Source organism: Haemorhous mexicanus, chromosome 9, assembly GCF_027477595.1.
Source record: "Haemorhous mexicanus isolate bHaeMex1 chromosome 9, bHaeMex1.pri, whole genome shotgun sequence".
Lineage (NCBI taxonomy): Eukaryota > Metazoa > Chordata > Aves > Passeriformes > Fringillidae > Haemorhous > Haemorhous mexicanus.
The window spans coordinates 3056334-3071705 of NC_082349.1; the positions used below are offsets into that span (position 1 = coordinate 3056334).

The following is a 15372-nucleotide window of genomic DNA, read 5'->3' on the forward strand; positions in this document are numbered from 1 at the left end:
TTTGACCTGAGAGTGGAATTTCCCATCCACACTCTCTCTAGGCTCACACTGCATTTTCAGAGCCATCTCCAGGCCACCCTCAAGTTCAGAATTGTATTCCTACTTCCTGGGTGGAAGAGGAAACACAGCACCAAAATTCAGGTCATGTGTCAGTAGCCTGATGCCACTGGTGCAACAGCAAAGCACTTTTTGGACAGAGATCAAAACTTTGAGTGATCATAAGGGGGCTCCAGGTCTTAGAGAAGACCAGCCTTCACTTTCCTTTGCCAATATGGGAAAATCCACAGATCCCTGGGGGGTTTGGGAGCAGAGTGATCCCTCTATGTTCAGCAGAAAGTAGCAGTTCCACACCCCAAAACTGTGTTTTTATACCTGATCTATGCAAATTTCTCTTCTTTACACACTAAAGATGCTATTCTTTCGTGGAACTAGTGTTCTGAACCTCTCACTACACTTTCTGGACAGGCCAAGAGAAAGAAAAGGAACATTCAAGTGTGCTTAGAAGTGCTTTGCAGCTGAAATTGGACACATGTACTGGCTTAGGGAGGTTACTGTGCAGAATATGGAATTCTTAGAGGGCTGAGCCTAACAAATGCTTCCAAGTTAGTGGTTTTTGTCTCCATTCACACTCAGACACAAGCAGTACATCCAGCCTCGAGGATGACTGTTCTGATCCTGAGGAGGGACAGTCCTCTGAGCAACAAGTACCTCTGACCTGGCTTATAAACAGCTCTGCTCAGAACCCCCAAAACCCAAATAAAACCACCAAAACAATAAAACCACCAAAACAAAAGGCCTGGTGTGGCTCCTGCAGCCTCTCATGTTCTCTGCCACGTCCCCCACACACCCCTCGAGCTGTCCCTGCCCTGCCCCGTGTGCGGAGCGAGGCGGTGGCTCAGCTGTCAGCACAGTGCCACAAAACCCTGCCCTACCCCTGTCCCCCAGGGCCAGCAGGTCCTGCCTGTCTGACCAGTGCCATTCCTGGGATCTGGGAACTGGAATGAAGGCAGCAGGGTGTGCAGGCAGCCAGGCCAGGCAGCCCGTGGTGCTCATTAATAAAGCACATGGCCACGAGCTGCGTGGGGCTCAGCGTCCCCTTGGGAGGGGGCAAAGGGCAGGGCACGGTGGCAGTGAGCAGCAGGGATGGAAAATCTCCCTGAAGCCAGGCACACACGGGTTTGTGCAGAGGAGAAAAATGTGTGCACTGGTTTCTTTCTTCCATAGGGTGGCAATGGAACCTGGGCACAGAGCGGCTCCGCCGTTTCAGCTGCAGGAGCGAAGCGCTGCAGGAGCTGCATCAGCTTCCCAGGCAAGGTGCTGACTTTGATCTATGGATCCTGTACACTTTTGGGGCCTGCCACAGACAGGGCTGCTTCCCTGCCTGCCTCCTGGAGAGGGGCATCACCTGCACCACGCTCCTCAGATTCCAGTGTCTGGGCAGCAGTGCCTGGCTGCTCTCACAGAAGGACCCTCTCCTCCGGAATTCACCTCCCCCCTGGTCTGACAGAGCTCACATCTGCTATCCTACAGGACACAGCATTCAGCTCATTTTTTTTCTCATGCCCTTTGTTTTAAAGTGCTGCCAGTGAAAAATTGCAGGTTGCAGTTTGCTCTCTAAAAAAAAATCGCTTGTGGGGAAGCAAAACAAGCTTTGCCTTGTCTCTGGGAAAGAGAGTAATTGTACAATTAGGTTTGTGGATGCACCTGAGGCATATGGTGGTTTTTTTTAGAGATAAATAAAAGCCCAAAAGGAGAAAGCTACAAAGATACCACTGTCTAATTTGGGAAGGGCAGGGAGCAGGAGAAGATCTAAAGGAGTTAGCAATTTCCTTGTACTATAAACACTTTGCTAAACTTCAGTGATTTCCCTCCTAAGTTAATATTGCTCTTTTAAAGATGTATTTCACAGGGTGCATTTTTGTACCTGGTCTTTATAAGGCTGTTCTGCTGAGCTTGCTGGTTTTCATACCTGTTATTTTGCTGCCTAGATAAGCTTGTTTGACTTTTGGGATTTTTCTTAAACTTTATTTCAGTGTTCTAGGCAGGCTACAGGCCTTTTGTTTCAGTTGTTTTGTGCTATAAAGGATGAGCTCTATCTGGAGCTCTCCTGTAGCTGGGTGGCTCTAGGGCCCCACCAGGGAAAATGTGAAAACACGAGGCCTTTGCTTGTTATCCAGGATCTGACTGTGCTTTGGGATTGTGCAAAGGCAGAACCAGAAAGAGTTTCTGCTTCTGTCCTTCTAGAAATCAGTTTCATCTTTTCCTACAGAAAGCCAAGGGAATAAATATTTGGGTTTGTGCTTAACTAAGTTTTTAGAAACTACCTGGGATGGATCTGATATAAAGCGTGTTTATACTAGAGAGGGATTTTTCCTGAAACAGCTGGTCAGGGCTACAGGATTCACTTTTTTCACAGGGTAAAGTGGCTGATTCTCTGCCTGGGTGCCTGCAGTAGGAAGCAGTCTCTGTTCCCTGCATCCTCACAACCTCCCTGTGCAGGGCACATGGGCCAGTGGCAGGTAGGAACGATTAGATGGAGCAGGCATGTGTTTCTCAGGAGCTGTTTTTAGCATCTCAAGTACAATTTCCAGGAAGATGTAGGCTAAGTAGGTGGCAAACAGGACTCAGCATAGTAAACAATGTTTAGTGTGAAGTGGAGCTGCAGCATGATGAGTACAGAGCAGGCGGATCCCTAAAGGAATTTCGTACCCTAGAGCAAAGCCAGGGCATTAGAGAGCAGCAAACAGCATTTGGAGTGGTGAGTGGCAAACCCTGGCCACAGGCTGCTGGTTTAGCATTTCCAGCTGCCTGCACTCCCAGCCCACAGCCTGTGTTTCACTATTAATTTTAGGAAAAAAACCACCTCAAAATGCAGCCCCCTTTATTCACCTTGGTGCTTCCCAGAGGCTCGTCCCTAATTAATGTGATGGGACTTTCCCATCCCTCCAGCACTCTCTGTATTGCAAGTCCTTGGCAATATGAGAGACGTATCTATTACTTAGTCATGAGGTATCCAGACCAACTTGCTTTTGAAACCAGAGCCCCCTGTACCCCAGGCATCCTGTATTTCTGATTTGCATATGGAAAAGGCAGTTAAAAAGCTGATGCCCTCATATTGCTTGCAAGTCAAGTAGCAAAAGTAAATGATTTATCAAGCAAAGGTTACAACACCTGTGCCTTTTTGTCAACATATACAGGGGATGCCAAGTCAAGTGTTGCTTCTAATAGCTCAAACAGAAATTTAGATTCAAATAACCCCCAAGACAGGACGATTGTGCAGTGAGTGGAGTGGCAGAGTGATGGATAATGTAAGCAGTGGATGCAGAACCAAACCAACTGAAAAGTTTGGGGACTGCTAAAACCAGGCAAAGCCAACAGCCCGTTGGGGGCTTTTGTTACCAAATCAGAACTACTGACTTCAAACAGTTTATTTCCCCTTCTCTTCTGTGATGGACTGGTTGTCCTGTTGCAACCTTTGCTGACACAGGAAGATGGCTTTTTAATGAATATTATATAAACCCTATAAAATTCCTTTAAGGGGTTCTATTTGCCACAACATGACATAAATCAGAACATAGTTCTAATGGAAATGTCTACTGATATTTTTTCTAATAATGATTCAGAAAGGCATGTACTGGGTTTGGTTGTTTAGAAACAGCCCAGAACAAAATGATCCTTGCCCCAGCCCATTGCACATTTGCCCTGGATTTTATTCCAATGTTCTATGAATGTCCATGTATGGGAACTGTGACTCCTGCTCCGTGGAGCTACCACATCCCTGTGCACAGACTCACTTCTGCAGCGCTTGAAGATTAAATGATGATGATGATGATGATGATGATGTGTGAATAGTGCTTATAGTGCAATGTTCCACCAAGAGAACATCAGAGCCACCAAAAATCTGACCAAAATATTTTCATATGGGTTGTAGCTGGACCATAGTTTTTAAAAAGCAGATGTTCAGATACAGCCTTCATTTTTATTTTATTGTTCCAGCAGCTAAGAGTCACTTAACCCTTATATTTAAGCTTGACTTCTAGAAGCTCAGAGTGTTCCCTGCTTCCTCCTGTCTCAGGGAGCTGTGTCCCTGGCTGTTAGTGGTGCTCAGGACCTGTATCTTAGCCTGACTCTGGATGTTCTCTAAAGAGCCTGATGGAAAGGAGCCACTCCAGCTGCTTTTAATAACACAGTCCGATGTGTTTTTACATTTTCGTTTTGAAAATGTCCTAAGTGGTCGTTCTATACAGTAATGCTCTGCAAAAAGGAGCACAAAAGCCTGTCTTTGTTTAGAGGAATGCTACATAAATCCCAAATCATTGCAGTTAGCACTTCTACCTCACTTCTGTGACTCAAAGCACAGTCAACTTCAGAGTTCTTTCATGAATAAGTTGTGAGTTTGCTGATAAATTATATATTTAGTATCAAGTGGGTTGTGGTGGTGTAATGATGTACAGAAGCAGGGAGATGCAGCTGGAGTCAGAGACTGGAAGTCAGTCTCCTTGCCCACTGCAGCATGTTAGACTTTAATTGAAAGCTGTGCTTGAGTATTGTTTTTCACTGTACAGCATTGTTATTCACTACACTGCATTACAGAGGAGCACTTAAAGTAACGCTAGAGCACTTTAAAATGATTTAAGTCATAAATAAGGAGGATAAAAGTTTACAGTCAACAAACTTATCTGGGAAACTTAGGCTGCAGGATGCAAGTAAGTTTTAAATATCTTTGGAGACTTAATACTGTTGTGTCTTACTACATAATCAATTTACCAACTAGGAGTTTTTCAAGTCTTCTGGAAAAGGTAAGTAGCATTCTCCAAAGGGTTTCAGGTTTCCTGAGCTATGAAGGAAAAGAACCAAATGCTTAAGGACTTTAGCAGTACACCTTAACATTTCAGTGAATTTCTGTGTATTTCAGTTGTTTCCAAAACAACTGGAGAAATTTGATTTAAATGGCAAGGTGCATGAGAACTTGTCACACCCATGAACCCCATATAGCACAAGGGTGGAAAAGTGGGGTGCAGGCTGAGTTTTGTTAAGGCAGGAAAAAAAAAAAAAACACCAGAATCTGATGGGTTAAACCCCTCTCTGCATTGCTGCTGTACTTTCTGTGACCCTATTTAATGCAGAGAAGGTTTGAGATTCGATATAGTTTAACCTGTGCTGTGCACAGAGCTATAAACTAAAGCCCCTAACAAATTGTACACAAAGAGCAGACAGCAAAAAACCACGTTGTGCTCACAGGCAGCTGCTTGCAGCCCTGTAAATTGGAAATCTTTGGGAATGAGTGACCTGTGTTTCAGTGACAGTGGAGGTGCTGGAGCCATCACAACGAGGAGTCTGTCTTCATGCACCTCCTGTGGCATGTGACAGCCATTAATCTGCACACTAATTATTCAGAAGCCTATAAACCATTTGAAAGAACTTACAAGAGCCAAGGGTAGTAATGCCCACTTTGCCAGTTATTTGAATTATTGCTTTTTAGTCACTGCAACCAGCTCAAAACAAAATCACAAATATTTCGTGTAGTTGACCTTTAAAAGAATTGCAACGTAGTCAAGCAATCACTTCAAACTATAAACTACAGTTGTCCTAAAGCACTAACTCTGCTCACTTTTTTATACCTTCCCCCCCATGATAACGTGATATTAAGCCCAGACTTAATTTTTTCAACATCTGGCTCAAATTAGCTGCTAACAAAACTGCCAACAACTATTTTCTTAATCGACCCTGGGAATTTGATACAGCTTGGAAAAAGCACATTTAAATCTCGTCCTTCTCCTAAAGAAACACAAATGTTTACTTGAGCTTCTGATTTGACCATAGCAGGACCATGAATTCAGCTAACCCAGCTTTATAGGCCTGCCTCAACTGGACTTTTTTCTCTTTGCATAAGGAAAACAGATGTGCTCACAATCACAAAAATCTCCTGCTCACCCAAAGCCCACCATGCAAATGGCCAACCAGGAATTTGAGTACTTTTTTTACATGGAAGTCACTGGAGCAGTCACTGCTGGGGGACTACGGGGCACTGTTACCTGATGGGTCTCTCTGAGCACCTTTTGCATATCACAGCCTGATTTGGGTTGGGAGGGACCTTAAGGATCATCTTGTTTCATGGGACACCTTCCACTAGCCCAGGTTGTCCCAAGCCTTGTCCAACCTAGCTTTGGACACTCCCAGGGATCCAGGGGCAGCCACAGCTTCTCTGGGCAACCTTTACCAGGGCCTCCCCACTCTGGCAGGGAAGGATTTTTCCCTACCATCTAATCTAAACACAATTAAATGCAGTGCCTGGGGAGCAGGTTGGAGCCAAAGCCTTTGGAACCCCGGCCTTAGAGCAAACAACTGAGCGCTGGAAGCCAACACCTTAGAAAGCAGAGAGAGGCCCTTCCAGTTATGAAAGCAGCGTTATCACCACACAAGCCCCAAAAATAAAACTAAAAACTAAAAAATAAACAAAGGAAAAAAAACCACAACAGACAAACAAACTGCAAGTGACATTTCACTGTAGTTACTGAGACCATGTGGGTGAAGTGACAGCGGCAGTGCAGCTGCTCCGCGGGGACACGTTAGAGGACACTGGAGGAGGAGGAGGAGAAGAGGCTGCAGGCAAACAGAGAAGTCGAAAGCGGCCCACCTGAGTCTGTTGAGGGATATTTACAAAGCTTGGATCCCGTGGTCCAACACTGACGAATCGGTTTGCGGGGGAGGTGCTGGGTGTCGAGTAGGCTGTGAAGGGAAGGGACACATGCGTTGAGGAAGCGGCACTAGATCGCACACGAACAACACCAAAACACACTGTCTCAGAGCCACCTAAGCAGATGTTTGACATAGAAATGTGCGAACGTTTTAGAGAGCGAGAGTTTGGTTTGAGACACTGGAAAGGTTTGGGCTTCATGGGGATCAACACGTAGGGGACTGGGCTGCTGGGACAGGGGATGGCCCCAAACGTGGGCTCAGGGGAGGGTGGGCAGCTCTCCAGCCTGAAGGAGAACCACTGCAGGCCTTTCCATGATGGGCTGGCACAGGAGATTTCTGCAGGTCCTGACTGTTTTCACTCGAACGTCTGGTATCTCTATTTCTAACAGTTTTGTAGAGAATTGAAATTACCTAAGTGCTCATTAACAGAATCAGACCCTTTATTTCATGCTAATCCAGCATTCTCTCTGGATGTAAAGTTTTGGTTTTCATACTGCTGTGGTCTGCACTCTCTAAAATGTTCACTTGATGTGTTTGACAAACTAGGGAGATCCTTTCGGTAAAAAATTAATGGGTTGCAGTTTCACTGGGGTGGTAAGTGCAATCAGTCTGAAGGCTGAAGCTGCCTTTAAAAACTGGAGTGGCTCCCATAAATGTAAAGCTATTAAATGCAATGCAAGCCAAGAACCCAGATTACTTCCAAACTTGAAGTACTGTAATGATTTTATTGTTGCATTATATTCTCCACTGCAACTGTCCACGATGCCACGTACTTCCACATCCAAAAGCTTTCAATGCATTTTTAGTCTTCCTCTCATTTGAAAACCCTCAAGCAATCTTCTCTCTTCCTCAGTTTTTTGCATGTTTAGTTCTAAATTCAAATAACGCAAATAGATGCCTTAATACAAAGAGGGCTCCTATCTATTTTGAATATATTTATGGGAATGCATTCTGCTGAATAAAATCCCCAGACAACCTAACTATCCAATGAAGAGACAAAAAAACAATAGTAAAAGGAAAGTCACTTGCCAAATTCCAGTCAGGCTAAATATAATGTTGAGGCCTCAAGTTGGCTGTGTGGGGGAAACTCTTTTACCTTTCTGAAGGAAAATGTTTGGTGAGGAGGAATTACACTGGAGGAGCCTTTGGTTTAAGACTGTGCCAAATCAGACCAATGCTCCACCTTGGCCATTGTCACCTCTCTTAGAAGTCATAAGCAGATGCAACCAAAACAGGTCACATATTTACTTTCTCTAATTCTTCCCCACCTCTGATTATTTTCAGCTCAGGGACTTCCTGTATTAAAGCCCTGGAGGGATTTCTCACCCAATGCCCAATCTGCACTTGGACCCATGTGGGTGTTCTGCCTCTCACAAAGCCCTTGGGTGATGAGTCCCCAAGTCTAGGAGCATGCAGAACCACATCCTTCAAGTCTCACAAACGTCTTGTGATGCCTCTTAGCTCTTACAGTTTCATCAGAATACTCCCTTTTATCAAGATTCTCTGAAATCACCAGAGGAACTGCATATCTTCATTTCCTACTGATATGAGGGGAGATAAGGCACTCCTGGGTTCTAAAAAGGAATTTTTCCCACTTGTTTCTGGTGAGGTGAGCTTTTCTCTCCAAGAAAATAGCACTTGCAAAAATCATGCAAGGAACACTTTTCCTTCCCAAAGTCTTAAAGGAATTTTAACGTGCACTAATTCATCTTCCTGAGACAGTTTTGCAAATTGTGGTACAGCTTGATTACTATGAACAGTTAAGCTGGATGTTACTCCTACCTGTAAATCCAGGAAGAATTTACTGAGTGGATCTGGTGAGATGTTCTCATCACCTTTTACCATGTTAATTTGGTTAATAATTCAAAGAAGCCACACATTTGCAAAGGGCATTTCCCTGTTGCTAGTGCCTTGTATTAAGAATCTTCTATGCTGTCCTTTGTGGAGGTATTTTTTTTTTAAAACTAACTCACAAACTAATATTGTGCAAGACTAAGAATTCCTTCTACAGTGGGGAAAATTAACTTAGAGCTCAAAAATCAAACATCTGTTGTTTGGTTCTCCTGGTCTACTTTTAAAGAAGCAGATTGAGTGGAGAGGCCATTTAATCCCTTGGAGCAGGTAAGTTCCACCCAGAAGGGAAGGAACTCAAGATATTGTTTACAGTTCCCTGCTGGCAGATACTTTTGCTGTGATATTTGGTAGAAAATCAAAGGGGAACCAGCAGAATGCTGACTTAAATGGCTTCTCTGTTCAAACAAAAAATCTGAAAGCATTTGAAAAGTGTGTAATATGCACAAAAGTCCCCTCAAAGCTCGCTGGGTGAGTTGCTATGTACACCTTCCTTCCGCTCCAAACCATGTTTAACTTGCTTTCTGAAAATACTCAGATGTCAGCTTGGTATTTCCTCCAGGCCGTATAACTGCACTGCTGCAGCCAAGGAGGGAAGAGCACCAAAATGACAAATATGCAGAGGATTTACATGGACTCTCCCAAGGTGCTGTTCCCTCTTTGCTGTAAAATGTCCTGGGATGTTTATGGGTTGGAAGGGGCCAGTTTGGCTCAGAATATTAAGCTGACATGGAATACACATTCCCCTGTTAGGGGGAGATTTGTTTCAGGAAAGGGAGAAGTACTGAGTGTTGCTTAGACCATGATCAACTTCCAGCTGCATCTTACTGTCTTCAGATAAACACCCTTGGTTGACATGGAGGTGGGATTCCTGGAAGTCTGATCCCTAGACTTTGCCCCAGAATTAGGATGGGGCAAACTGTCTCACTGGATAAAGCTGGGTCACGTTATGATATAGCATAAATATAAGCTAAGCCTATGCTGGGGTCTTCAAACTCCAGTTTGGGAAAAGCCAAAGCATGGGAAGAAATAAGGAACAGCAGCCAGGTCTCTTAGGCAGATCTCCAGATTTTATCAGCTTTGCTCCATGGGAATTGCAGAGACCTACCCTGATTCACACCAGCTGAGAGGGGTCCTGTTGGGCATGAACAGCAACAGCTTCCTGCCCAGCCTGCTCTTTCTGCTACTGGAATTTACTAAGGATTGTCTGCAACATCATAGCCCACAGCCAAGGAAATGAATGTGATGCCACAAATTTGCTATGATGCTTCACTTCAGGAACAAGCAAAACAGGAGCTGGCAGAGAAAGAACATTTGCTCACACAGACAGCTTTGATATTTAGCCAAAATGGCAAGAAATTGTATGAAAGACAAGACAAACAAACAGTTTTGGGGATGTTGTGTGTTTTAAAGTTGCCTGCAGTAGGGAAATGTTACTTTTAAATAGACTTTCTTGAAATAATTGCTATTGAGAGCAGGAGTGTGTAATTTATCATCGTTCTGGATTAAAAGGATTGGTGAAGATGATTTGGGTGAGTGATGACCTAAGGTACCACTAGGTCTCCCTTTTACAGACCAAGATGACAGGTACATGTGTTTGATGTGAAGATTGTCCTGTTTCTCAAGCTGCAGCAAGAGGATTGACTGGAGGAATGTGGTGCAGTAGAACAATTCCTGCTGCAGTGCATTCTGCAGCTGAGCATCTGAGAGGGAACTGCAAATTTTAGCAAACTGAATTACAGAGTCAGCCCTCTTTTTATGGATGGGGAAAGGAGGGAACAGAGAGCTCAAACTTGCCCAGAAGGTGCTCAGTCAATGCATAGCAGAGGAAGGGAGAGAAAGCCAATCTGATTGCATGGAAATGTTTAGGTTGGAAAAGACCTTTAAGATCATTGAGTCCAACCCCTACCCCAGCACTGCCAAGGCCACCACTAACCCATGTCCCCAAGTGCCACATCCACAGGGCTTTTAAATCCCTCCAGGGATGGGGACTCCACCACTGCCCCTGCTCCAGTGCTTGACCACTATTTTGAAGAAATTTTTCCCAATATCCAACCTAAACCTCCCTTGGTGTGACCTGAGGCCATTTCCTTTTGTCCTGTCCCTGTTCCCTGGGAGCAGAGTCCTACTACTCCCTAGCTGTCCCCTCCTGTCAGGAGTTGTGCAGAGCCACAAGGTCCCCCCTGAGCCCCCTTTTCTCCACGCTGAGCCCTCTTAACTCCCTCAGCCTCTCCTGGTTCTCCAGACCCCTCCCCAGATCCATTCCTTTGCCTGGACACTCTCCAGCACTTCAGCGTTTTTCTGCTGGATTCGAGGTGTGGCCTCACCAGTGCCCAGCACAGGGGAGAGTCACAGCCCTGGTCCTGTGGCCACACCAGAGCTGATCCAGGCCAGGTGCCTTTGGCCACCTGGGCACACTTGGACTCATGTTAAGCTGCTGCTGACCAGCATCCTCAAGTCCTTTTCCAGCTTTCCAGCCACTCTGTCCCAAGCCTGGAGAGCTCCACAGGATGTTGTGACCCAAGGGCAGGACCTGGCACTTGGCTTTATGAATCCTGTACTACAGCCACAAGATCATTCTCCTCAGCCTGACACAAATGCCATTTAACAAGAAAACTCTTTTGTTCAAATGGACGTTAACAAGTAATGAGTTCATTTAAGTTAAGAGTTGTGAATCCCAGAAAATAACACTTTGTTTTAAAAAGCTGTTTAAAAGTCAGGGTGTACAGGATGGCAGTATCTTAGGCTGCTCTGGAATTATTTAATTATGATAGTGATAAATCCCAACTGGAATGTTGTGGAGGTGGTGTTTGCTTTGGGCAGTGAGATATAAAACCCCAAAACTGCCAAGTTCAAGAAAATATTGTGTTGTGTTTGTAATGGGTTACCAACCAAAGAAAATCAAGAGGAGATCTGAGATAAGATAATGTTGGGTCTTCTGATATCAAAGATATGTTGTATTGAAAAGGGTTTTTTGGAGGAAAAATGAACCTCCCAAACCTCGTGAATCCCATCTCCATTGTGCCATCTGACTGAGGAAAATGCTGGCTTTCCAAAAGGACAGGATTCACAGCTGAAATTGTCAACTCCCAGAGCATGCCTGGCCACCCAGTAGTGGCAAATCCCCAGTGTGCATCTCCAGGGGCTCTTCCTTCCTTGGACAGCACTAATGTTCATGTTTTGGTTAATGTCACAGCTGGAGAGTTTCACTATTGCTCTGAGAATCATTAACCACCTTGTTGTGATTTTTAGCTCTCGTTCCCAGGAGGCCATGCTGTATTGAACAGCTGCTCCTGGCTCCTGCACCCCTCAGGAGGGCCATATTCCAATTTTTGGTTGGGCCGTGACTGCGTTTTGTTTCTGCTGAGGGCTTTCTGCTAGACCAAAAAAGGGAAGGAGAATGGAGCAAATGCCAACCCCTTTCACTCCATTTCCTCGGGAGGAGGGGGGATCATTCTCTTCCACACGGCTAAGGAGAGAGTCTGGCCAAAATTTAACATCACTCCTGCCTTTGTTGCATTAGTGACTTTCCAATATCCTCAAGCCCTGCGGGGCAGTCAGCCATAGCCCGGCGACACTCCCAGAACCGGTGCGCTCCAGCAGCTCGTAACCATGGAAAACACCTTTTTGTGAGGCTTTTATGGAACTCTGGTGAATCTGCACTGGCTGTTTGAAGGCTAATATTTAGTTAAGGAAAAAATAAACACGGAGGGAAATGGAGGGTTGGTTCTGATTGACACTCTGAATGGAGCCCAGTGGGTCCTCCTGGCAAACCCTGCCTGCGACGCCTCAAACTTCAGTTTGCTTTCCTCTTTATGTGGCCAATGCTTCCACTGGCTTTGGTTTACATGTCATAGTTTTTCTTAGAAAATATTTCCTATAATCTACTTTTCTGTAAAATTTTCCCCTAAATTAAATTATATGCTTGTTTACAACTCGAGTCACTGTTATTCAAACCCCTCACCAAAAGGAAGATGCGTGCCTGAATATGCACAGAACTATATGTTTAGTCATCAGCGTGGCTAATTAACAAACAGTAATTATTTTCCTAATCTTTTGTTTAAATACCATTAACTGGCTGCTCTTGAGAAAACCTCCATTCCCAATTAACGTGGCAGCTGTCTGCTGAACACAGAGCCCAGTGACCAGCCCCAAGCAGACACCGATGGGTGTCCTGCTCCCTTCAGAAGAGAAATACCCATTTTTCTGCCAGCTGAAAATCTGGCCAGACACACTCTGAGCTTGTTTACACAATCACAGTATCATAAAAATTAAGATTAGTGCTAAAATGTTGTTGGGAATTTTTTTCTTTTCTTTTTGACACCAAACACTGCCAGTAAACTGAGTCACAACCGTAATGACAAGTACACACTGACCTAGTTTTGTTTTTCCCGGTTCTGAAGGCAAGGAAATAGTAAGGCACTGCTGACTGTGCTCAGTGATAACTATGACTAAACATTAACCTTTTAGATCCCACCGCTGAATCTTATTGATAGGACTCAAAAGTCCCCTGGGAAAGTGTCAAACCTTCCTGAGAGCACCAGTGTTGGTCTAAGGTCAGAAAGAGGAGCAGAGGGGAGGGAATGAATCAACTTCTTCGCTCAACAAAAATCTGCTGATCAATTCGAGAAGTCCTGGTTCTAGAAGATCGTGTTCACAATCTAACCAGACTGTCTCATACTAAAACCCATTTCAATTTCCAAGCGAGCCAGAGCATCTTGCTGAGTTTGCAGTTGATGCACTATCGTGTAGCAGAAGGCAATGCAAACCTCTGAGGAACTACCAGATTTTAAAAATGCCCCCTGGAACCTGTGCAAGTCTCCTGAATAGTATATAAAGCTTTAAAATGTAGGCTTTCCTTGGTCTGAAGAGTGAGTACCTCTTTGCACATCCAGCAGTGGTTGCATATAGCATTTAAATAATAAGCTTGAAAAGCACACAAAGGGATTTGCTCTTTCGATTAGATTGATTTTTGTTTGTGGATGTTATTTGGACTCCCTTCGCTGTGGAACAAGTCCCCTACAGTTGCCATTAAAGCACTGAAAGCTTCCCTTTTGTTTTTAAATGTCAGTTTGAGCATAGCTTCATTAAATCATTTCACAATTAACTCCCTGAACATCCAGACTTTTTTTTAAAGCATCAGACACAGCTGAATTGCATTTGTTTCCCAGAAGAGTGACTCCAAAGTGGTATCCCCAAGTGTGTATCCAGGAATTCGTAAATTTGACTTGTGGCTACATAAAATGCATATGGGAGCCGTGTGGGTGGTGGGAGAGGATTAGAGCTTTCTCCCTGGCCCTAAGACATACCAAACCTTCTTGCCTAAAATGCACGGCATAAGGGAAAGATGTCTGGCTTAATCTGGGAAGATTTATTCCCAAAAGAATGGGAATTGAAATAAACTGGGAAGGGTTGTTAGTTTAGCCCAGAGTGTACAAGCAGGGATGTTTTCGAGGAGATTGCCTGACTTCCATGTGGGATCTATCCTCTAAAGCCTGGCTTGAGACACCAACGTATCACAGAACCATGGCATAGTTTGGGTTGGAAGGGACCTTAAAGATCACTCAATTCCAGCCCCTCTGCCACAGGCAGGGCCACCATCAACTAGATCAGGTTGCTCAGAGGCCCATCCAGCCTGGCCTTGAGCACTTCCAGGGATGGGATATCAACTCCAGTCCTCATGGCAGCAAACAAGATCCCAAAGACCCGAGCTCTGTGTCACAGCTGAGCCACCGGCCTCCATTTCCCTCGCACGTAGTTACGTGAAACGCCAACCAAGTCAAAAATAAAACTGCAACCTCGAGCTAGGGCTTTCCCTGCTAACACAGGAGCAGCTCAGAGCTTTGTCCATGGTGGAGAGCAGAGAGCTCTCCTGCTTCCCAAGGTGTTTCAGGCCTTATCCCTGCCCAGCCGAGCGCCGGCGGTGCCGGCAGCCCGCGGATGCCGCTGCGTCTGTACTTACTTGGAGAAGTGGGAGAGGTGGCCCCTCCTTCTGTTGATGTGGTTGGAGGTTTTGTGTCTGGCACTGGCAGAGGCACAGGCCTAGCCATTGGTGGCGGAGGTGGTGGTGGCAACATTGGGGTAGGAAGGAATGGATTGTGCACCTTGCCTTGGCTGCTACCATTGGGCTGCCGAGAAACAAGCAAACAGACAACAATTATACTAAAAATCAGCTATTAGGAACCTCCAGTAAAAACAAATCTAGTCAAAAACTGTGTGCAACACATTTACAGTTACTTGGCTGGCTCAAATTCTCCCTGGACTTCAAGGAATTTTGTGTCAAACTCTGTGAACCTTGTGAAACTATGGCAATTCTGGCTTTAAAACACTTGTCCTATTAGCAGCTTGTCTGAACTAAGATTAAATTGTCCTGGATTAAAGTCTACCCCTCTTTACATTTCCTGTAGCACTAACCCATTCTCAATGAGAGGTGAAGCAATATTTTTGACCCCTAAAATCCCCCAGTTTTGTGCCTGTGCTATACCCTCAGGATATCAGTGTCTGGGATTTGAGTGTAAATTTCTTAAAGACACTGCTCATTAAGAGAAAAAACAAGCGTTTTTGGTGGTCTTAAAAATCATGCTGATATCTCATTACAGGAAAATGAATGAGTGTGTATTAAAATAACTGCTCTCCCACATCCCTTTTCAGTTAGCAGTAGTGTAGCTCTTGGTTTAGCTGCCATTAGGATCATATGGAGAAATGACTGAACTTAGAACAGCTTCATTTTACACACTGGGAGAAAAAACCACCCTCCCTTCAGTCTGGGATGTGGTCAGTCACAGGCTGAAGGGGATCAGCTATAGGAGTGTGGTCTTTCAG

The 15372-nt window shown here is 44.8% G+C and overlaps 1 protein-coding gene across 12 annotated transcripts in view; it reads right to left on the minus strand.

Moving 5' to 3' along the window:
- The window catches only part of NFIA (nuclear factor I A), a 249339-nt gene that overhangs the window by 23164 nt on the left and 210803 nt on the right, over window positions 1-15372 (minus strand). For 8 of the 12 annotated variants that reach the window (XM_059853667.1, XM_059853664.1, XM_059853666.1 and 5 more), the window contains 2 exons: window positions 14513-14678; window positions 6638-6729 (listed from right to left, as the gene is read on the minus strand). In XM_059853667.1, the coding sequence (XP_059709650.1) occupies window positions 6638-6729; window positions 14513-14678 (258 nt within the window). Of the gene's footprint in view, window positions 1-6496; window positions 6730-14512; window positions 14679-15372 lie in introns of those variants that run through there. The other 4 variants (XM_059853665.1, XM_059853673.1, XM_059853670.1 and 1 more) reach the window with 2 other exon arrangements.